General features: G+C 35.1%; 2 protein-coding genes across 2 annotated transcripts in view; one reads left to right on the forward strand and one right to left on the reverse strand.

The window, feature by feature from the left end:
• Positions 1-4,874, reverse strand: part of LOC124639298 (myotubularin-related protein 4) — a 68,477-nt gene extending 63,603 nt beyond the window's left edge. The window contains exon 1 of the mRNA XM_047176574.1: positions 4,617-4,874. The gene's annotated coding sequence lies outside the window, so the exon portion shown is untranslated. The remainder of the gene's footprint in view (positions 1-4,616) is intronic.
• Positions 4,875-5,532: 658 nt separating this feature from the next.
• Positions 5,533-23,146, forward strand: LOC124639393 (phosphorylase b kinase gamma catalytic chain, skeletal muscle/heart isoform). Its single transcript, XM_047176730.1, has 15 exons — positions 5,533-5,931; positions 6,386-6,561; positions 7,014-7,146; positions 10,001-10,152; positions 10,879-10,969; positions 12,231-12,260; positions 12,665-12,771; positions 13,306-13,403; positions 13,939-14,022; positions 15,045-15,206; positions 15,739-15,931; positions 16,229-16,722; positions 16,952-16,967; positions 17,197-17,974; positions 22,829-23,146. The coding sequence occupies exons 1-11, from the start codon at positions 5,840-5,842 to the stop codon at positions 15,871-15,873; spliced, it is 1,260 nt and encodes a 419-aa protein (XP_047032686.1). The 5' UTR covers positions 5,533-5,839; the 3' UTR covers positions 15,874-15,931; positions 16,229-16,722; positions 16,952-16,967; positions 17,197-17,974; positions 22,829-23,146.
• The last annotated feature ends 873 nt before the right edge of the window (positions 23,147-24,019 follow it).

Consider the following 24,019-nt stretch of genomic DNA (forward strand, 5'->3'; position numbering starts at 1 on the left):
TATTGGGCCAAGTGATTAATAACTACCTTAACTTCATTATTTATCACATTGTACGGGCATTATTATATTGCTACATGATAGTTGGGCAATTTGATAGTAAAGCTATATTTTATGCGGTGCGAGGGTGGCAGTTGTTCTAATAAATAAATCCTGTTACTTGCTACATATTTTATGATTATTGTTTTAAATTATATGTTCTATTTTAATGGAAAATTACAAGTCTAGCCTCAAAATTATTAATTGGGCAATTGTCATCTGATTTACTTACTCGGCCTCGTTTTTTTTTATCTCATTTTTCTTGGCTCGTTTTTTTTTATGGGCGAATTTAATTTGGATTCAAAACATTGTATTAAAAATTGAACTTGGTGACGAAAACGAATGGCTGCAAAACCGACTCCACGTAGTCTTGTCTGCCCTACCCCTAGAGTGCAATTCAAAACCGCGTAGGCGCGGAGGGGCGAGGCGGCCTGCGAGGTGAGGCGCAGGTAGTTGAAACGCTCGCCGCCGCGGCTGAGGCTGGCCGGCGGAGCCGGCCAACAAGCCGGAGCTGCGGTGGTGAACGTGAAAACCATCTGCGACGATAAGCTCGCATGGGACCGCCGGAGCCCCGCAGCGCCGGAGCCGTGACAGAAGCGATGCTTGCTGCATGTTGCATGCTTACTTCCATGCTGGGTCAATTAATATGGGATGTGTTATGTTAAAAAAGGGAAATTAAATATGTTTGTATTACTTTGCCCAAAAGGTCATGGGCAATATGTATAGTGCCCGGTCAATTTGATTATTTGAATAATTATTATCAAATTGCACTCTCATATTGGGCATTTTTCATAATGACCGGGCATTATGTATACTGCTCAATTTATCACTTGGTCCATAACATATATAACACAACGCCATAATTTCGTACGATCTTCGATGTATAATAATCTTTGTTATTTATAACTTTTATGATTTGCAGTGAACTGCTTATTACTTCTAAATTACATGGAGAGACCCACACGGATTTTGATGTGGTTTGTTTTCATTAAGTTTTTTAACCGGCCATAATGATCACGACCAGGCCGGATTGGGATGCCTTTGCAGACCCTGAATATCATCTTGTTATTTTTCCTTCTAACAGACTCAAGTGACTTCAATATTTACCCGTTTAATTTCCACAAACTAAACATGAGAAATAAACATTTGTACACTTCAATACACGTCGAAAATGGCTTCTAGTAGTTTCTCTGAGCCAAGTCTCGTGTCATTATCGGTATCCTCAAGGTCTAAAATGTTGATAAAAACACTTTATTTCTAAACATACGCATCACACATGCCATGTCCAGTATTGTCCTACATGTTGTGATATGAAACTTCCGTGATTTGTAATCGTAACAATCTCGGTTCAGCAATCATTCGATACGACAGTTTATCGGACAATCTGCACTTATGTGTGTGTTTGTTATTACATCTATAGTTAAAATTGAACGTGTAATAGTATGTTAGAGACAAGATAATTGAATTCGTACTTATCAGTGTCCAAATTCATTTCCGTTGCAGTTCCTATCCTCTCTCAATTCAATAACTAAAATGATATCGCCACGATGAAATTGAAATAGAATTGGCTTAGCGCTGTAATAAGGAATGGCTGCCTCCTCTATTCCTGCTCTACCCTTAAATATTGAAATCGCAAGAAGAACATTTCCCAAATAAATTAAAATTAATTCAACTCATAAACAAACTGGCAAAGGTTAAGTTTACTCAGGTTTCAGAGAAGAGCTTATAGTAACTTCGTACAATCTGCTTCAATAACATTCACTATTTTCTTAGAACTGTTCGGGTAAGGGGGAATATCGTAGTCAGTGGAGCATTGAGGGGGTTGGGCGGGTGGGGAAGGGAGGAAGGGGGGTTCCAGACGTCCTTAATTTGCGCCCTTGTCCTCGTCTACATAGCGCCAACGCTGTAACGTCGGGATTACACAGCGTGGGCTTAGATGGCTCCTTTGAGCATTGACTATGTATATTTCGGATGTAATATGTCTATCGAGTCGGCGTCACTTAATGAGTTTCTATTCAGTTCCTAATGCATCTGTCTGCTTCGGCTAATCTTTAAATTAGTTTCCAGTGGTTGCTTGGTTTTTAAGATTTAATTCCAATATAATAGATATTCCAATGAATTTTCAATTCACCTCTGACTATCGGGTCGAGTGAATGGAATGATCGAAGGTAAAATACGATCAGGAGATCAGATAAAACTGATTGGCTATACCGGGTGTGACACAAAATGCTGCCAAATACCTTTGCCTGCCTTTCTTACTTTGAGGTATATAAAGGTAGTCCACCCACAGTATTTCTTTCGAGAATCAATGCTGTAATACGCCATATAATTTGGACGCCATAATATTCCTACCCCATACTCATTTTATAGTTAAGTCTAAAAACATAACCAACCTTGTCTGTATAGAAAAATAAAAACAACGAGAAATAAACAGCAATTAACCACTACTTCTGTTATGCCCCATTGGATTCCCACAGCCTACGTCATCTGGCGAGTCCACCAGCTGGCAGGCATACCCACGCTACGCCCCCTAGTATGCCGTCACCACTTGACCACTTTGTGCCCCGCCCACTCTTCTCAATATACGAATTCTTCACGGTCTACTGATTGCTGGTACCTACATCCTAATTCCTAATGTGAAAGTTTGGAGTTTGGATGTTTGCAAACTGAATTTAGATGATAATTTTACTTAAATGGCTGAAGGTTGAGCGAATTTTTGGCGTCTATCTACTTAGATACTGAGACTATCCACTTGGGCAGTGAACTAGATTTTATAAGTCTTGGTATATAAACTTTTGAAAATATTAATTAGTTAGCCTTCACCCTCCCTCCCCTACTTGAGAAAACCGTTGTTTTGTTTAGAGATAAGAATTTGTTATAACTTGTATGGGGCTAATTTCATTTTTAAATATAAAGCAAACAGATAGACGGAATATTGGGAACGGTTGAAATCAATGATAATAACAAAAATAATATTTATAAACGAAACATGTGTGACGACCAGTAGCGCCATCTATGCAATAACGCGACAACTACGAACAATATTAGTACAGTTATCAAAAAGGTCAAATTATATGGTCAGGCCATCAGGTGCAATGTTCAAGAGGCCATGGAGGTATTTATAAATACACTACAATGTTATTTAATAGAAATACCTTTTCTCTGCGAGAAAGTATTTTCGAAAAGTTAAAAATAAAATGTGGACATTTGCTTATCTTGGAATTATAGTACCTCATCTTGAATTAAAGAATATTTTTTGTCCCACTTAGTAAGGAAATAATAATTTAAAATAGCAATATGGAAGCGGCAGCACTGGTTATAATTATAATTTACGTGTAATTCTTAATTAAAAAGCAGGCAGAAATACTTAAAACAGCAGTAACATGTACAAAAGATTTATGGTGTGATAAAAGTTATACCATTCCGGAGATAGTTATTACCTATTTATTTTCCTGTATGGAATTATATGCTTAGGACAGGTGACATCGCAAAAGGCATTAATATTAAAGTGTTGGTCCTGAACAGTTGAGATTTGTTATTATGACAAATTCTTAGGGAGAGGGAAGCTACTTAATTTTTTTTAATACTGTCAAGTAAAACTACTTGAGACCTTACTTAAAGTTGGTTAAAATACTGCCTTATATTAAGTATTAATTATTAATAAGTCTTCATTCTAGTCCTTGCTATAAGCAATATCCAACACAGTAATATTGCTTCATAGTACCAAGGTCTCATAAACATTTGGAGCACTGTTTAGTAACCAAAGAAGTTTGACAGCTCCAAGCTTATGACTTCCTGTTACATAATCAAGATTCCAATTCATTGTTTTCATTTTATTTTTGAAAATATTTGCTTTATCAATAAAATTATTGCACAACCATTTTTGTTTGTTTATTGTTCATATTAAATATTAAAAAGGACCAGCTATGCTTCACAAAACTTCACATCAATCAAGTATTGATATCAGCAGTCGCCTATCATCGGTTGACATTGTAATATGACCCATGTGAAGACAAAAAACATTCCAAAATATGTTTTAGATAAAAAACACAATGTTAATACAAGTGTAGAATGGGCTAATAAAGTCATTCAATGCATATTTGAAAATTTCGGTTTTATAAGGAGTTCGCTTTAGAGATATTTGCTATTATGGTATGAAAGCTGCACATTTACAGAAACAGCTATAAGATGTATGCCCAAATGTGGTTGTGTTAAGGTATAATGTTAGAAGTAGGTAGCTACTTTTATATAATAGTACAAGTAAATGCTGTATTACATTTTCTTCTTAGATCAAATGAAATAAATATAGCATAGGGGGTAGAGTTTATTGTTAAATATCTTGGACTGAATAATAGTAGTAAGTAAAAGGAGCAATTTTATACAACGTTTGAAAGGTAATTAGGATGGAAACAAACGAGGTTCATACCATTATGAAACAATTGATTTCACATTAAAACTCGAACAAAGAAATAGCACCAAACTGGTATTTTACTGCTTCAAGGTTGTCAAAAACATATTCCAAGTACCAACAGTATAACAAGATTGTCATCAGCAAGAAAAATTGTGCGTAGTTTACTTACCTGGGTCAAAAAATCTCGTAGCTAGGAACTAAACACCGAAATCCAAGCTTTAATTACAGTCCACGTAAACTAATCACGGAATATAACTACTGATAAGGATAATCTGCATAACACTGAAAAATGCAAGACCATCGGGACGGAACAACAAGCGAACACCGAAAACATAGCGAACGATCAGAGCAACGTAAAACAAGGACAGCCAGATTGTCATGTCAATACGAACAACGCTACAGTTTGAGCCTAAATTATTCTTTAACTCTATCTTTTTCAATACAAATAAAAGAGAAAAAGAACGACCAGAATCGAATTAAATTACTCTGCGCCAAGCGAGAGAGGGACAAAAAATAAGTGAACGATCTCATTGAACTGCGCGACATAGAGTAAAATCAGCTGTTGTCAAGAGTGAGAGAAAGAGGTATTTTCAAAATGAGGTCAATTGTTTTAATATCTTATTTCTAAAGAATCATCCTTTCGCTAACGAAAAGAAAGAGGGAAAATACTCTGTCCTAACCCGAGACGAATACATAAAATAGTTACAGAGGAATTCGGTAGCAAAATGAATCAATCATTATAATATCCACTTAACTTTGATCAAGACACCGACTTCGAGAGCAGTATTCCTATTTTTATTTTATTTTGTGATTTTTTGTTCAAAGCTTTTGAAAATAGAGGTCGTTTCTTTCTGTTTGTGGCGTAGGGCATAGTCGCGTAGACAGGGTTCAGATAATATTCAACTTCGATTTCATAATTGAAGCCCGTGCATGCTTGTTCAAAATGTTCAAATCGGTTCAATAGTTTCGGAGCCTTTATGGTGCAAACGAACAAACAAAAAAAATGTTATAGAAGATAGATGTCTCTGTGGTTCATACTTTCATTTTAGCATAGACAAGCTAAACTTGTTACTGTCAAAAGTCAATGTCATTATGTCATTTTAATTTTGTGACAGACGGAGTTCACAATTCTGTGATTTTGGTTACGCTTAATTTTTGATAATTGATGATTTATCTAAGTTTATCGGTATCGGTCCTAACCTTCGGCGAAAAGGTTTCATATATTTCTATTAAAAATATTGCTATTCCAAGTTTTTAGTTTTAAGATTAAGTGAAATTGGAAGAAGTGTTCCGTCAGTTGTTCACTTCACAACAATAACCTTTCGTCATTGTGGATAGGCTAATTACGTATAATTAGTACACGAAAACATCATAACAGCGACAGTGAACGCGATGGCTAAGGAGGAAGACGACGACAATTTGCCCGACAAAGATGCGGCTAAAGAATTCTACGCGAGATACGAACCGAAAGAAATAATAGGCAGGTGAGGAATTAATTGCGGCGCTCCTATTGTCTATTGTGATGTTTGATCACTTGCGCTAGTGCCAATTTTTAAGGAACTAGGGAATTATTTAAAGAGTTTGGCCATCATTACAAGTGTTGTTACTCATAAGTCTTCTGGATGACCTTGGGATCAAACCGTTGACTTCCTTTGACAATTTTATATTTTACAGTGCAGTACATTGAACTGTTACAGTTGAAAAACTCGATTCTGTATCAAATAGAGTCTTGACCTCTTTAATTGGCCTCCAAAACTTGTTTATTTTGGTAAACAAATTACTTAATTAAATTATATTAGCTAACTAAATATTTTCAGTAGCATTTTATACTATTCATATAGTTTCAGTAAACAGCCAATAAGTGTTAAAATTAATTTTATAACTTAATATTTTACTTCTACTGTCATGATAAATACTAATAATGTGGTAATCTCCCAGGGGTATAAGTTCAACAGTAAGAAGATGTATAGAGAAGGAGACAGGGCGGGAGTATGCTGCCAAGATCATAGACTTGAGTCAGGAGTCCCAGGATGGAGTAGACACGCATACCATGAGGGATGCCACGCGGCAAGAGATACACATACTGCGGATGGTTGCCGGACACCCTTATATTAGTGAGTGAGTTGCTGGCTCTTTACCACACAAATAGCTCAGTTGTTTCTGTCATCTCAGTGAAATTAATGATAGTCAAAGCACATTATTAGCCAAGCAAAAATTAAGTCTGCCCCAATACTTAAAGGTTACTTTCAAACTTACTTTTATTATATCAGCTTAAACACAGATCTTAAAACATTGACAGCTAGTATAAAGTTAAATCTAAACTATTTCTGTGGGTTTGCTTCCTTAGGCTCTAAAAGTATGGGACCTCTTTGACAAAAATCTGTCACTGTTAGGAAGCTACACTATCCCTGGGTATCATAAGCTATTTAATTCAGCTATAGGAAAAAAATCCCTCAAGACACAGGTGAAACCATAGCAAACAACTACTAATAAAACTATCAAAACTTAATCCACACTTTAATTGAGTACCAGAACAAATGACCTGAAGTATTGCTATTTGTTACAGTCGAGCTGCAGGACGTGTTCGAGTCGGAGACGTTCATATTCTTAGTGTTTGAGCTGTGCAAGAATGGAGAGCTGTTTGACTACCTCACGTCCGTGGTCACGCTGTCCGAGAAGAAGACTAGATATATTATGAGGTATGTTGATTACTGTTTTTATTACTTATTTAATAACATGTTAAAATAACATTAAATCTGAAACAAAACGCATACAATATTTTTACCTATTTCAATTTTCTACTTAATGCCTTTAAATATTGCAAAATAGTGTGTTGCTCAATATCATGAATTTAAGTACAAAAATGTATGCAGCCCCCTCAAAATTATAATAAATTCTAGGAACTATGATTCAGTATAAAGTTCACACAACTGAAATTTTCCTATAATTATAAGAGTTCAAATAAAACAATGTGATAGCTATCACGTGCATATCACAATAAGGAAGCAATATTAGAAAAGCTTAAACATGCAAATACAAACATTTATTAGCCTATTGTCTTTGCTACAAACGTTTATATGTTATCAAAGCGTATGCAACTCGTATCTTAGAGAACTGTTCGTAGAATGCACTTATCTAAATTAATTTGCCGCATCTATTATAAATTGCCGTTCAATATTTATTTGAAGACTGACGTAAAACTACGCGCTATTCTCTCATTGTTACACCCGTATGTGGGTTTTAGATAAAACTTTAAATAGGCCATTTGAAATTGTATTAAAATTAGCCGTGATATTTACTCGGCACACTTGGTTGGCTTATTTCAAGGGCACTGTATTGTGCATCGTGGCTTAAAGTACGGGTCATTGGGTATCTGCTTCACTTATCACAAAGTTTATGGGCTTGCCATATGTCAAGTGTCGATTCTGGATTTAAAACACGTGATACTACCGTAGTAACTATTATATAATCTGTGATACTACTTACATAGCTTTGTACATACTTTAATCTTGCTTACGTTAATCTTTATGCAGCTAAACAATAATTACGGAATTAAAATTTCGTGATTGAATATATAATTTTGTATGTAAATCCTGATTTCAAGTTATATTATTTCCTTATTGTTTATTATATCAGAAGTTAAAATAGCAAAGAATAGACTAGGTGGGAACTATGCAGTTTTAATTTTGCATTTACATTTTAACTTCCGCAATGTTGATAAAGCATCACTATTTATTTCGTAGATTTTTTTGTATGTACAGTTTTTCATGTACAAAATTGTATCCTCCATAATTTCAACTTTTGTAAACATTATCTCACATTTTAGAACGTTATAACAAGAGGTCCCTTTGTGGTTCCTGCGTAATTTTTTATCATTTCGCGAAGGCGACTTTATCGCAAGCGACACAAAGCGGATAATTATAGCAAGCCGGTGTTTGTAGGTGGTATGCGGGTGTGATGGTAATGAGTGTGACCTACTTCGAAATAGCTCTTCAATTGCCTATAGCTGAGATTTTTTACGACTGTTAGGTACTACATATATTTGTTGTTTGTTATGTCTTAGTTTGATGTTATTATGCGGGATCTTGGACCACATCATCATTCATTTAAGAGCCCAGCTCTTGTCGGTGCAGCTCCTTCCATTTACGCCTTATCTAGCGCCAACTCCTGAACTTCCTTATACGTCGCAACCTTCACCCTTCCTCTCTTTCCTTGGACCACAATGTAACATTAATCCTCAGGACCCGCAACTCTTTGAAAGAGAAGAGAACTTTTGCCCAACTTTGAGTATAAAATGCCTGAAAGACTGGAAGAATTACTTACTCATTTTATTATGTGTATATTTTCTTGAGCGTATGTAAAAAAAACACGCCCCTTAACGACATGCCGAATTTATCAGAACCGGGTCGAGGTTCATTGCCAATTTAATCTTATCTCTTACCGTTACTTATAAAATAAACTAGGAAATCGATATGTAGTGTCATTTGTTGTTGGTTTGTATTAAATAGGTACTTTGGTGACCAGGAAGGGGGCTGGTCGCGATAACCGTTATTTACAATAAGACGATTAATATTCTTCTAATTCCAAAATTGTATCAGACATACGATACCGATGATGTATTTGCAGTGTAAAACTAACAAGGATTATTTGAGACGAATATTTCGGCTGTGGTTAGCCTTTTACATCCTGTATAACAAGCAAACGTTGACCCTCAAGTAAAGTCCGGCAGAGCATTTACTAACATACACAACTATAAATAACACGCACATACATCGTCATTCTAATTATTTTATCTGTGTGTGTGAGGCGTGTGCACAGATAACCACTGGGATTCGCGTAAATTATTCGTTGCACGGATAACCCAGTGTTGACTTAACTTCTGCGCTGTCATATTCTCCTGGTACTTTCAGTCACAGTGTGAATCATTATTATAATTTAAATAATAAATTCTGTGATTTTCGAAAATGGCATTAAGTGTGTGCTACAAAATAGACTTTGAGGAGAAATGCTTGAAACAAAAGGAATTTATCGCGTGTGTTGAGTTTGTAATTAATTATTACAAAGTAGTTGTAGACGCTTTGTTTAGTAAATATTTGAGGTAAACAATGTTTTCCAAATTTTTGACTATTTTATCTGGGATACCTACATTTTGTTCTTACCACATTTTTAGTATTTATTAATAGGCTACCTACTTTCCTAACGTCTGTAATCTCTTTGTTTGGTGTGTTATATTAGTTTATAAGAAGACGTGTGTTGTCCATCCGTGGCCTCGTAACACCCAAACGAATGAACCTGTTTGAATGGCGCATTTTTTTTTGGCTTTTTGATTAGCTATTGAGATTTTTCTTAGCATAAATCTATGATAATGAAAATAAAATTACGAAAGTTTTCAGATTATGGGGCATCTGGGATTGCTTATTCAAAAAATATATATGATCCTCGTATGTGTTATATTAATTAGATGTACCACTCTTAACTCTAAGTATCAAACACTGCTGTACTAGACAATTACCAGGAAATCATAAGCTCAAACGTGTTCGAAATTGATTGCAGACAAGTCCTCGAAGGCGTCCGGCACGTGCATAGCAAGTGCATCGTGCACAGAGATCTGAAGCCCGAGAATATCCTGCTGGATGACCAGCTCAACGTCAAGATCACCGACTTTGGCTTCGCTAAGGTGCTGAAGGATGGGGAGAAATTATTTGGTAAGGAAAGACTTGTAATAAAGACTTCAGGAGTTCTGTCCGCAGGCACGCGACGGCTTACCTCTGCCATAATCCTGATCGCCTGGTGCCATTATTGCAATTTGCAACTTGAAAGAGTTCTCATATTTGAAATTATAAGGGATAGACCAAATTACCGCCAAAAAATGGCTTATGCAAACTATTTCTTTGTGTTAGTAATTTTCAATTTCTGACTCCAATCTTAATTTTACTACATACAAATGACAGGAAATAAGCGGAAAGTAACGCATATAGTAACTGCATATTGCAACATAGACAGGCCGGTGGTACGCAGTCATGGTCTACGACACAACTACGCTAGTCGCATCTAGTCTTACATCTGGTTCTAAGACAATACCGAGTAGTTTCACCTCGGGAACAAAAGCTATTGTTGTTTTATGCTGCCCTGGCACTGTGGTATAAAGTCTTTTCAATATCTCGTATGTCGGAAAATTATGGGTTAAATCGCTAATCAATTGAGATATGAGATCTATTTACATTATGTATTTAATTGAAAATGGTCTGTTGGGCCCTTATAACCTTGGGGCCCTAAGCTGCAGCCAGAAAGAACGCACCCATAGGTATTTCGCCCTTGATTAGAAAATCAGACCCTTCTGGGTGGGTCTATGGCTGTAAATAGTATTATTAGGAAAATATTCCTGTGAATCTATAGTTTAGTATTCTAGAAAGTTCTTGGTATGTTTTCAGAGCTTTGCGGTACTCCAGGCTACTTGGCCCCGGAGACACTGAAGGCCAATATGTTTGACGATGCACCTGGCTACGGCAAGGAAGTTGATATGTAAGTATAGTAAACAAATCCTGCTAATATTATAAAAGCGAAAGCTTTTAAGGATATTTGTATACGTTATAGGCGTATGTGTAGTTCGCATACTCAAAGAACATTAAATATTTGGCTCTTTCTATTTAAGTATGTCTTAGAAATGAGTTAAAGATCTGAATTCATGACTATGAGTGGACGCGGACAAACAATATGTAGAATGTGCGTTCAAACCATCAATCAACCACCGATTTTCAGTTGGGTTGTCGTACATGTCGTACTCAACTACGTATGTCAATGGTGCACATTTTTTTCTTCATCGTGCTTGAAAAAAAATCATATAAATGAATGGTACAAATTCCTTTATTGGCCAATTTAACCTAGACGTTCCGCTCCAATACGCGTGTTTTATTACATCTGCAAAAATATCGGATATACCTACATACATTTTGCCAAAAATAATGCATTTATAATTAATTAATGACTGTTTTAGTATAACTGTTTATTTCGCCGTTGCTTTTGATCCTGATTTACATCTTATTTCTTTTTAAATGTTGGTAAAATACCAATCAGTTCCGTCAAAATGAACTTTAATCGTTTGACCTTCTTATATAATAACTTGAAATTGCGCAAACTGATATCTTAATGATGAGCTATAATAACGCATAAACTTATGTTCGGATACAGAAACAATAATAAAAGTTCTTGCAAAGTATCTTTGAGTAGACAAAGTTTATCGTACACACCCACTTATTTGCGTAATTATCATTGTCGAAAACACAAGTACACGCAAAATAATACTTTCATCATCTGTGGAAAGTTCAACTATCTAGCTATCACGGTTCTCGGTATCTCATATACATCCTGGTCACTGACGTACAGTGATAGGGCAAAATATGGTTCCATTTGTCTCATTTACTATGAAACCCTACCAAAATACTCCATGAAAGATTTTTATTGTCTCTCCACTTTCTCTTTAACCGTCAGTTGCACAAAGCTTCATTAAAGCTAATGCTTCTTTAAATCTAATGCTGACTCTTTCGTTGTCAACCAGATAAAAAGTGTTAGCTATAGATTTAATGAAGAGTTTTGTGCAACTGATCGGTAAATCTGTTTTAATCCTAATTATTTCGTATGATTTAATGCATAATAATCTTCTATCACATAGTTACTATTGATGATGTCAACATAATACCGAATTACCCATGTTTACTATTTACTTACTTAATAAATATAATCTTGTTTATAACAGTTTAACAAGAAATTAATGTTATCATTTCAGATGGGCGTGTGGAGTCATCATGTTTACATTGTAAGTTTTATTTTGATTAGCTGGAAACTGACATAATTTGATACAACAATACCTAGATAAACTTATTTGTTTTATAACCTAGAATTTAGATCCTCTTCCTCAAATCAAATCTAGAACACTCAAATTATATCACTCAGACATTGTGACAAAAGATGTGGTGTGTCTTTCCAAATCCTGTTCTGCTCTTGCACTTAAATATCTCTGACATCCAATGATGATTAAGACAGCCACATTTCCCTCACCATAGACTCAGGGCTCACAGAAGGCTTTTCAACTCATTTCGATCTTAGTAGTAATATTATCCAATAGCATACATCATCGAATACAGCATTTGAGCGCTAAACACTTTATTTTAATACAGTAATAAATACCCGAATAAATTGTTAATTTGCACAATATTTCAGACTAGTTGGTTGTCCTCCGTTCTGGCATCGCAAGCAGATGGTAATGCTGCGGAACATCATGGAGGGAAAGTATTCCTTCACCAGTCCCGAGTGGGCGGATATCTCAGGTATTTTATTTATGTTCTTTTAGTATGCTTCTTTTTTATTAGCACCCTTTCTATGTTTACTCTAAGGTACAAATGGTCAAGTATTCAGACTTTGATTTTAGAGCACAAAGTTATCTTATGACGTCCTCATCTTTTCATCAACCAACAAATCCGAATTCATGGTTATGAAATGAATGGCCTTAATCTTAGCATTTCGGGTCTTAGGGCCAGGCCACAACAGTGCGTTGCGGCGTCGCATCGCAAACACAACATTGCACAGCTATGCGATTAATATGATATGCGTCGTTGATTTTTGCGATGCGACGCCGCAACGCACTGTTGTGGCCTGGCCCTTACATGTGTTAAACGCTTAGACGTTCTTTTGCACAAATAGTGTTCTTAGTCGTTACTTATACTCAAAACTCATTTCTCATATAAATAACAAGTTCCATTTGATGTTCTCATATTACCTTACCATAAACTAAATACTTAGAAACCAAGCTAAAAGTTCTTCATTTAAAAACAATTAGTAATTCAATCGCATACCGATTACAGACGACCCAAAAGACCTTATTAGGCGACTTCTGGTGGTGGAACCAAGCGAAAGGCTTGATATTATCCAGGCGCTCAACCATCCCTTCTTCAACACTATGGTGAGTGCTCTTTCGATATATGTTGCCCTAGTACTTATTTATTGGTATATTGAATAAAAAAACCTTTAGAACGCCTTAACTCACTATTTACAAAATACTTCTTAAAAGTCGATTTTGTTATAATTTGATCGACTATTTATTTCGTTTCTAATTTCTTTTGCTATACTACTTTATTTGAAAAAAGCTTATTTGACTAATAAATCATCAGAAGAAGTACAGCAGTCGTTACTACTAATTTAACAATTTACTTCTATGTGCACCAAAACAGTGCATGACGCACTGTAAAGCTTTGATTCTTTTTTTTTTGCTTCTTTTTTATGTGTTCCTGGTTGAAATCCCCCGCACGTTTGGAAATTATTTTTGTATAATATGGAAAAGAAGAAATAATGAAAACGAATTTGATTTTGTTTTCTGGAAAAATAAATGTAATGAAAAAAATGTAGGGGTTAAATCTCCAACAACTAGGAACACATAAAGCCAAAGCGATTATGTTGATACACAATACAATCAGTACATATTTCTGCGTCCCTGGTAGTTATGGGATCAAGACATGATGCCGCTCAAGAAATCCTTGTCCAGCACCAGCCGTCGGATGTCTAGGATCGAGCAATTGACTATGGTAATTTTGTTGTAACTAACTTTTTAATATGGGGTTACGGTTGAAATAAATATGTATGTATTTGAAACTTATGTCTCCCGTGTGAACTTTAGATGGGTGAAATTCGCATGCTTTTGTATTGTTTTAGTAAATATGTCTGTCTTTTTGAATGATAACAAACAACGTTTTTGTTATGGTGTAAAGTTACTATTAAATGTAGTTTCTTTTTTGTGAGATTTAAACGTATCTTACACCTGTATCAAAAAGGATGTTAAGTAATAATTACTATTGCCAAAACCGGATGATGTAATTAACTGAAATTCCACAAAATCGTTCTACAAAGCTATTATACCGTCATCCATTATTTGTTGCAACATTGAAACATGTAAATACCACATATTGTAACTATCTATTACATTAATTAAGAAGCAAGTTTGTCAGACAGGTCCTTTAGTATGTATTTAACATAGAAAGTGATATATTAACATTAGATGTCGGTATGTACATTAGTTTGACTGTTTATGTACAAAGGGAATTGTTTGTGAAGTCCTAAATTCTTGAAGCTTGGGGTACCTATTTGCACTCACCACACACACACACACATATACACAAAACAATGCTTCTATGGCCTTACTTTTTATTTCGCATGTTTGCATGTCTGTTGAAATGTTCGTGCACTTCTTTTTGAATGTCCAAGTCTGTACGTCGAAAAAATACGTACGGTAGTCTGGGTAATTCGTAAAATAGTAAATCTTCGAAACTATGATACTTATTTTAAATGAATACTGATCCTAGACAATGTCTACCGGTAATGACGTATGACGATTTTCATGAAACATTTTTAAATGCGTCCTAATTTCAGCCACCGTGTGGCCACGATATGAAACTGTAGCGAATCTTCACATAATGTCTTCTTACATGCATAATTTTAATAATCAGTTTTTAATTTTGCAAAATTGAAAATCCCACTACATATTATGTTTCATAGTTTCGGAGACTCACAACCCTTTTACTGGTTATGTGTAAAAAATGTATATGTGCAGGCTATAAAGAGTAGCGGGTTCAATGCCCGCGCGAAGTTGCGCGTGGCACTGGCGTGCGTCCGCGCGGCCGTGCGTCTGCGCCGCCTGCCGCACACCGCGGCGCGCGCGCTGCCGCTCGCCGACGCGCTGCGCGACCCCTACACCATGCGCGTGCTCAGGAAGGTAACCACTACTTTCTTATGCTCTCCTGGTCATCAAACAAGCCCGCACACTTTGCAAAACTGTCAAAAACACTGTGAAACTTTCATTTATTTATTTGTAAAACATTTTTCATACTTCAAAAAGTTGAAAAGATTATGTTCTAAGATCCTTAAGTGGTCTCTCGCACTTCGAAAGAAAGTCTTTCACCGAAACTGTGAATTTTCATGCGGTCTCCTATTTAAGGATAAGTTCAAAGATCCTAAAGTGGGCTCTTCGCGAAAAACTACTTCGAAAGAAAGCCTTTCACCGAACCTTTTTTCCGAACCGAACCTTTTAAACCTTTCAAACCGTGAATTGGGGTCTCTTATTATAGATAGTCTTTCTACCTAAAGAGAAAAATTAAGGTCCGGTCTAAAGAAAAAATTGTGAGAAGCTAAAGCCCAGCAGTATTTTTCCTTACTGATATTAAGCCTTTTCGTTTTAAGTGGGCTAGCATTTTTACAGTCTTTTTACCCACATACATCTACTAAAACCATAATACAATTGATTTCAGGTGATAGACGGTTGCGCGTTCCGAGTATACGGCCACTGGGTGAAGAAGGGCGAGGGTCAGAACCGAGCCGCCCTATTCGAGAACACGCCTAAGACCGAACTGAAGAGTTTGTACGTCAGCAACCTCAGCCGATAGCCGCCCCGACCGCTATGTCGGGAGACACCCTTGCCGTTGCTGCGATCCTGGTATATTGGTGAGCTTTTCACTTTACCTGAAAGCCTTGTGCGTTAGAAAATTGTTTTTATTCGATGTACGAGGCTCGTACAGTAAAATTATTATTATTTTCTGGAAAATGCAAATAAGTCAAAATTCTGGCCTAGAAGTTTTCTTTTTTTTCTATAAAAAATAGATTTCGATTATAGAGAGTTGAGAGAAAATGTCAACTAGATAACTATTATTATAATGTTCAGAAATTAAATAAAATTCACAAGCTTGTTTATTAGAATGGACAGAACTATGTTTAATTCATAATTTTCTCCTCCTTCCCCAGAAGCACTTCACGTACCAGGGTAGCAGAATATTGGAAGACGTGTTCTTCAAACAAGCTGAAGCCACGTGCCAGCGAGTGACGTAGGTTAGTCGTAGTCACAGTATGTAGTATCGAACTACATCGGTACACTAGTTTAATTGTCTACCTGTATTATTGTATGGCCATCGACTACCGATTCACGTAGTCAATAGTGTAAATTATAAATTACATTTGGAAATTATAATAGTACAAGAATTTAATGTATAGCAATAATCGTTGCTGTGATGACGAATTAATTATTTCTTGTGTTAGACGTTAATTGTTTTCTCACTATGTTAAGGTCCACATTAGCATTAATTTAGTATTATTAAAGTCCTATATAAATATTGTAATGATCAAATTAGTTCACGTTATGTTTTTAATAAATGATAATAGACACTGAATTTTTCATAGACGAAACCATACGATGTAATTCGTATGAAATATAGCAATATTGTGTCCGTACGTTATGTTCTATAGTTCGGCCATTCAGAGAATGCGTTCCTGACACGTCGCGATTGAACTGACGACGTAATAACATTCATTGATTATTGATATAATAATGTTGTTTTAATGCTCCTCAATTGTTAAAACGGTAAACAACCAGCAAAAATATTTTTATCGTAACTGCAACGCCATTGCAAAGTTACGTCGTCAGTTCAATCGCGACGTGTCAGGAACGCATTCTCTGAATGGCCGAACTATAGCGACACAGATGTTTATAGTTCGGCCATTCAGAGAATGCGTTCCTGACACGTCGCGATTGAACTGACGACGTAACTACATTCATTGATTATTGATATAATAATGTTGTTTTAATGCTCCTCAATTGTTAAAACGGTAAACAACCAGCAAAAATATTTTTATCGTAACTGCAACGCCATTGCAAAGTTACGTCGTCAGTTCAATCGCGACGTGTCAGGAACGCATTCTCTGAATGGCCGAACTATAGTCTATAAAAATATCACAATAAGGTGCCTTCTGAGTTCTTGGTGCGAAATTTTATATCGTTTAATATATTTAATTTGAAAGTGTGAACGTAACGAATAGCTCATAATTAGTATCCACGAGCGAGCGTTCTATCGATAACTTTATGGGATATTTTTATATTGGAAATTGACGATAAAAGACATAGAAAAATATGAAACTGACGAATATTATGACGAGAATGAGTTTTAGCACTCCCATTGAAATAGGGGTGCGGTGTTTTTGACTCTGCAACGTCTAAGACTAGCAAAAGTTTTTATGTATTGTATATTCAATAATTCAATGACACACATGTCCAAATTATATGTATTTGTATTCAAAATTCTATGTAATTTCTTGTCTTTTATACGATATTTTATTCATTTGAATTATTGCTTTCGACTCAGTAACTCAATTAATATTAAGTCATCATTCGTTGTTTTAAAACTGGCAATAAAAATCCAATATGTATTTAATTTACCTTCGAATATACAAAATGGACGTTCGCATCAAAAAACTCGAAAATAAACTAGTTTTTTTTTATCTGTCTGACTTTTTTGTATGTATGTCCAAATAGGATTCTGCTTATTATCTCCGAGTAAGGAATGTTGTATTTAAATTATTACCTATATTATATAATGTGTATTTATTTATTTATGTGTATAAGTAATAGTCATTTTATTTGTATTTCTATCGTCCTTAGCCGCAATACTTATAAGATCCGATCACCAAAAATAGTTTTGATCTATCTATACTATGTAAGTATAGGAGGTATGGGATTAAAAGAAATAATATACTAATTTGATATTGAAATATTTATTCTATACTTTAAATGGTACTTGGAAGCAATACGTCCGTCTAACAAGATCCCGTGACGCAGTGTGTGTAGAGTTAAATAAACAGTAGATTGTTCAGATAGAACAAAGAACAATGTTATCGAAAGTTAGGGGTATTAGTTTTTGCTTTATATAATCCAACACGCCCCCTCAAAAATTAATCCCTAACTTTTAGTCATTCGTTAGTTTACTATACAGTATCTAGTCTACAATTCAACATTACAAAGTGAATACCAACTTATAAATACGACGTAACATATTATACTTCCAAGTAAGGTCTGGGACAACTGTACAATAATGGTCCAACATTTGCTGCACAGGATCAGGGAAAACCCAGAAAAACCTGATCAGACCATTTCATAATGAAATTGTACTTAAATTAAAACTTATTCTATACCCAATCCTTTTCTCAGTCTTATAAAAGACACGACTGGTAAAGGTTTTGTCAACAAGTCTGCCAACTGGTTACCTGTGGAAATATAATTTAATTTTATTACATTTTTCTCAACTTGTTCTCTAGAGAAATGATATTTTATATCTATGTGTTTGGACCTTTTATGACTTGTTGGATTATTAGCTATGCTAATACATCCGTTATTATCTTCATATAAAATAATGGGCTTATTAATTTTTAAGTTTATGCTTTCTGCCAGAGACTTAAGCCATAATGCTTCTTTAACAGCTTCATATAAAGCCATATATTCGGATTCAGTAGACGAGACCGCTACTGATGTTTGTCTCTTTGTACACCATGTAATTGTATTTTGATCAAATAATTTAAACACATATCCAGTAGTGCTTTTCCTATCATTACAATCGTGGCCACCCCAATCTGAGTCGACATATCCACTTAGGATGTTATTGTAATTATTTCTTGTATATGTTAACTTCAAATCAATTGTGCCTTTGATATATCTTAAAACTCGCTTTAAGCATAACCACAATTCTTTATTGTTCTTATTTGTGTACCGACTTAAAATATTTACGCATGTACTTAAGTCCGGACGCGTACAAAGCATAATGTACATTAAACAACCGATCAGGTGACGGCATGGTGCGTCACACTTCTTATCAGCGTTAAGAGCTTCATAGTTTAATTTAAGCTCCATCGGTGTGTTTATAGGATTGCAATCACTCATATTAAATTTATTCAAAACGGTTTTAATGTAAGCACTTTGGTCTAAAGTAATTTTATCATGGTGTCTCTCTATTTTAATGCCCAAAAATAATTTGATATCGTGTAAGTCGGTCATTTCGAATTTAGTCATTAAATATGCTTTGAAATTATTCATTGTTTGCAAATCTGCACATGCTATAACCAAATCATCGACGTACAAGATTACGTAAATATTTTTAGAAATGTCTCCTTTACCTTTCATATATATACACCTATCTACTGGGGAGTTCTGAAAACCTATTTCTTTGAGACATTGTTCAAATGTTTCGTACCAACATCTAGCTGATTGTTTTAAGCCATAAAGAGCTTTGTTTAATTTGCATACGTAATTATCTTTACATTTTACACCTTCAGGAACTTTCATGTAGATTTCTTCCTTTAGTGTACCATTTAGAAATGCTGTTTTTACATCCATATGATGAATCAGTAAATTATATTGATTTGCGTAGCTAATTAAGAATCTAAAGCTTGCTATTCTAGCAACTGGTGCAAATGTTTCATTATAATCACTAAGATATTCTTGACTGAAACCTCTAGCGACAAGACGTGCCTTATATCTTGAAGGTTGACCTGAAACGTCATTTTTAATAGTGAATATCCATTTACAGTCTACAATATTTTTATTTGATGGTTTTGGTACTAATGTCCATGTATTATTTTTCTTAAGAGAATTGAGTTCTTCTCTGACTGCTTTTTCCCACTGATTCCTATCGTTCAGAGATTTAATTTCATTTAATGATTTTGGTATATTACTTGTGATGGATAACGCACTATAGACATCATAGTCATTTTCATTATATGATTTACGCGAACATGTTTTCAGTCTTTCACTTCTTCGTAAATTTAAAAATTCATCAGGTTTATCCTGATTTTTGTGTTTCAAACTACTCTCAGATTCATTTTCAGGTTCATTCGGTATTTCATGACTACCGATTTTTCGAATTTTACTTGTACTGCATTCATCAGATTGAGAGCTATCTGATTTAGGGCCAGAACTATGAGACTTATAAGACACTGATTTTGTTACGGAGTCATTATCAGTTTCGTCTTGGGAATATGTATTATTACTCCGTTCAGGTCGTAATGAAGGCCTAGATTCGATAAAATTAGTCTCATCAATTACAACGTCCCTTACAGTTTCATATTTTTCGAATTCTGTATTCCAAACTTTATAACCATTGGGTTCATAACCTACCAGTATTCCTTTCCACGACCTATTGTCAAATTTGTTTTTACTGGTTTTATTATGAACATATACAGTTGAACCGAAAACTCTGAGATTTTTAACGCTTGGTTTCCTATCATGCCACATCTCGTATGGTGTCTTTGATTGACTTAAAGCTTTCGTAGGCGTAATATTTATTAAATAAACTGCAGTTAAAACTGCATTTCCCCAAAAACGTTTTGATGCTTTAGTGCCATTTAACATAGCACGAGCTTTTTCTGTTATTGTGCGAACCATACGTTCTGCAACACCATTTAACTGTGGGGTCCTAGGAACTGTTAAATGATAGCTTATGCCTCTTTCTCTACAGTAGTTTTTCATTTCGGTGGATAAGTATTCACCACCGTTATCACTATAAAGATTTACTACTTTGAAATTGAATTTAGCCTCACTTTTAGCGACATAGTCTTTAAAAGCTGTAAACACTTCTGATTTGTAAGTTAACATATACACCACACAATAATGTGTGTATTCATCAACAAATAAAACAAAATAATTTCTGTTATCTATTGTTGGAGGTGTTATAGGACCACAAACATCTGAATGCACAATAAACAGAGGGCGTTTAATGTAACTTTTGTCTTTAACTTTATTAAAAGGCAGGCGAGTCTGCTTCCCATTTATGCATGCTTCACACAACTTATCATTTGGAGTTACGGTATTTATTTCATCTAAGTCATCAATCATATTATGACATTTTAACTGCAGGAATTTAGTTTTACTTATATGTCCTAGGCGTTGATGCCATAATTCATATTTATTTTCATTAACATAACATGCTTGGGAAGCGGATTCCCCTTTTATTACTGGTATTTTAAACTCTAGAACTATAAGATTATTCAATGTCTTACCTTTCATGATGATTTTACCTTCCTTTGTAATTTGTGTGCCTTTGTCATCAAATATTATGGTGAATCCTGCTTGCTGCATCTTTGATACCGATATTAAATTATATGGTACTTCGGCACAGAACAATACATTTGTAAGTATTCCTTGCACTCCTGTTTGACTGATAAGATTTATGTTTCCCCTTTTAGTTGCTGAAATAAATGTATTGTTTTTAGCTACTGAAATTTTTAAAGGAGGATTTAAACATTCAAACGATGTGAAGAGATCATCTCTATTTGTGATGTGATCAGACGCTCCTGAATCTAATAGGAATTTAATTGTCGAGTGGTCTTTTTCATAATGGTATGCGCTTGTCATGAACGCAAATCCTGAAAAAGAAGAATTCGAGGTCGTTCCCTCTTGCAGGGCAATAGTTTGGACTTGTCTTGTCCTTTCTGGGGCATTGTTTTGTATATTTGTCTGTCTTTTGAAATAGAAACAATCCTGTTTCTTGTGTCCTTTGCGTCCACAGTAATGACATTTCACAAATTTTTGTTTGTTTGTTTTCTTGAATGTTGTATTCTTCAAATAGTTTTGTTTTGTGCGATTGTATCTGTTTTTATTATATTTTTCTTCAACATGGAGTATCTTTAAACTGGTATCACGACTCTCGTTTTTTAATTTTACTTCGTGATCTAATAGTCTAGTTTTTACAAAACCGAGAGTGATATTTTCTTCAGATAGTGTCTCAATTGCAGTGATAACGCCATCATATGTATTCGGGAGAGTAAGTAATAAATGAGCTACTTTGTCCGTTTCCTCTAATTTAGCTCCAGCAGCTGATAATTCTGTCAGCAGATCGTCAAATGTTGAGAAGTGTTTGATCAAGGGTATATCGGCTTTTAATTTTAATCCCAATAATTGTTTTCTCAGCGCTAATTGAGTTGCTACACTTTTCCTTTCATAGATCGCGTCAAAATGTTTAAAAACTGCTTGAGCAGTCCCATTTTCATTAATATAATTAAGATATGAGTCCGCCAAATATTCGACTATAATACTTTTGGCTGCCTTATTATTCTTTTCCCACTCAGCGGATCGCGTTCCAGGAATTTCTTCGTCAATAACACTGAGCAAGTTTAACTCTGAAAGCAGTGTACGAATTCTAAATTTCCATACACTGTACTTTTCTCCATTAAAAGGCTTAATGTTTCTTTTCACTTTTTCCATTGTCACAACTTTATTTTTATTTACAACTATGCACTTTACTGTCACTACGCACTACTGAATGTTCTCACTACTAAATGTCCTTTTTCGCACTGGGCCCATAACCTATAGGAGGTATGGGATTAAAAGAAATAATATACTAATTTGATATTGAAATATTTATTCTATACTTTAAATGGTACTTGGAAGCAATACGTCCGTCTAACAAGATCCCGTGACGCAGTGTGTGTAGAGTTAAATAAACAGTAGATTGTTCAGATAGAACAAAGAACAATGTTATCGAAAGTTAGGGGTATTAGTTTTTGCTTTATATAATCCAACAGTAAGTACCTAAATGATTGTAGCTAGATATTAGAAATTAAAAATATATATTTTTTGTACTGAAAACCTTTTTCCTCAAGTAGAGTGAAATATTTATTGAACTTCGTGAAATGTAAAAAGTATTTTTCTGCGTTTTTAATTGTGCTTTTTCTTCACTAAGGAAAATAATTTCCTTTACACTTATGAAATAAAATGTCGATTTAGTATGTTATTCTGTGATGAGTCGTAGTTCCACAGGTGTACATCAAAGACAGCTTCTCAATTAGTTATCACAATACCTACATGTTTTATCCATTTTAGAAGAATAAATTTATTTAAAACTATCTCTTTTGAAGTTTTTTTACTCTGTCCTACCATCAATTTTGATAGAACCCCGCCAGTGTCCCACCACTTTACGATGCCGATTCAGAATAGACAATGATCAACAATATGGTTTTCTATTTGCTGGAAATAGTAATACATTAAAAATGTATTTTTTTTATACATTATCCCACGTACAAAATAATATTGCTGTACAACATGACACATAATAATTTATGTAATACGTATTATAAAAATACAACGACTTTCCTGGAATTGTTCCAAAAAATGCCGAACATTTTCCTTTATCGCGTCGTAATAATTTCTCCCTTTAGTGTAAACGTAACGTTCGCGCAAGCCACGTAATTGTGCGCTTGTTTACAACTCACTAACTTTTATGGAGACCATTTTAAATCCACCGCAAACAATATAGAGTTCATTTCACCTCTCTGCGTAAAAATCCTTTGTTAGCCGAAATTGTGAATGAATGGGTTCCGTCCCTTCCGACAACACTTTCAATAATAAATGCACCTTTTTCAACTTCAATAAAAACGTTGTCAAAGTTACAAGTAGCATACGCAATCGTACAAGTCGGAAAACCTTAGTGCCCAAAGATAGTCCATAAAAATACAATGAACCTAACAAGTTGTTAAGTCCGCGATAACTGAGGAAGTGAAAGTCTGCCGGAGTTACGCACGTGCGCCACTCGGAGAGCGCTCTAAGTAGGTGACGCAGTAATGCAGGCACTACTTTATTTTGTGCAAATAACGTTCAGGACAATTTTTATCAGGAACTAGCGACGAATACACAGGAAAAGTATTAGATAAACAAAGCTAGAGTGTGCCGCGTCACCGGCTAGCGGGCGGGGGCATGCATTCGATCGCTGCAATGGCATC

This window comes from Helicoverpa zea, chromosome 19 (genome assembly GCF_022581195.2).
Source record: "Helicoverpa zea isolate HzStark_Cry1AcR chromosome 19, ilHelZeax1.1, whole genome shotgun sequence".
NCBI classification, from domain to species: domain Eukaryota; kingdom Metazoa; phylum Arthropoda; class Insecta; order Lepidoptera; family Noctuidae; genus Helicoverpa; species Helicoverpa zea.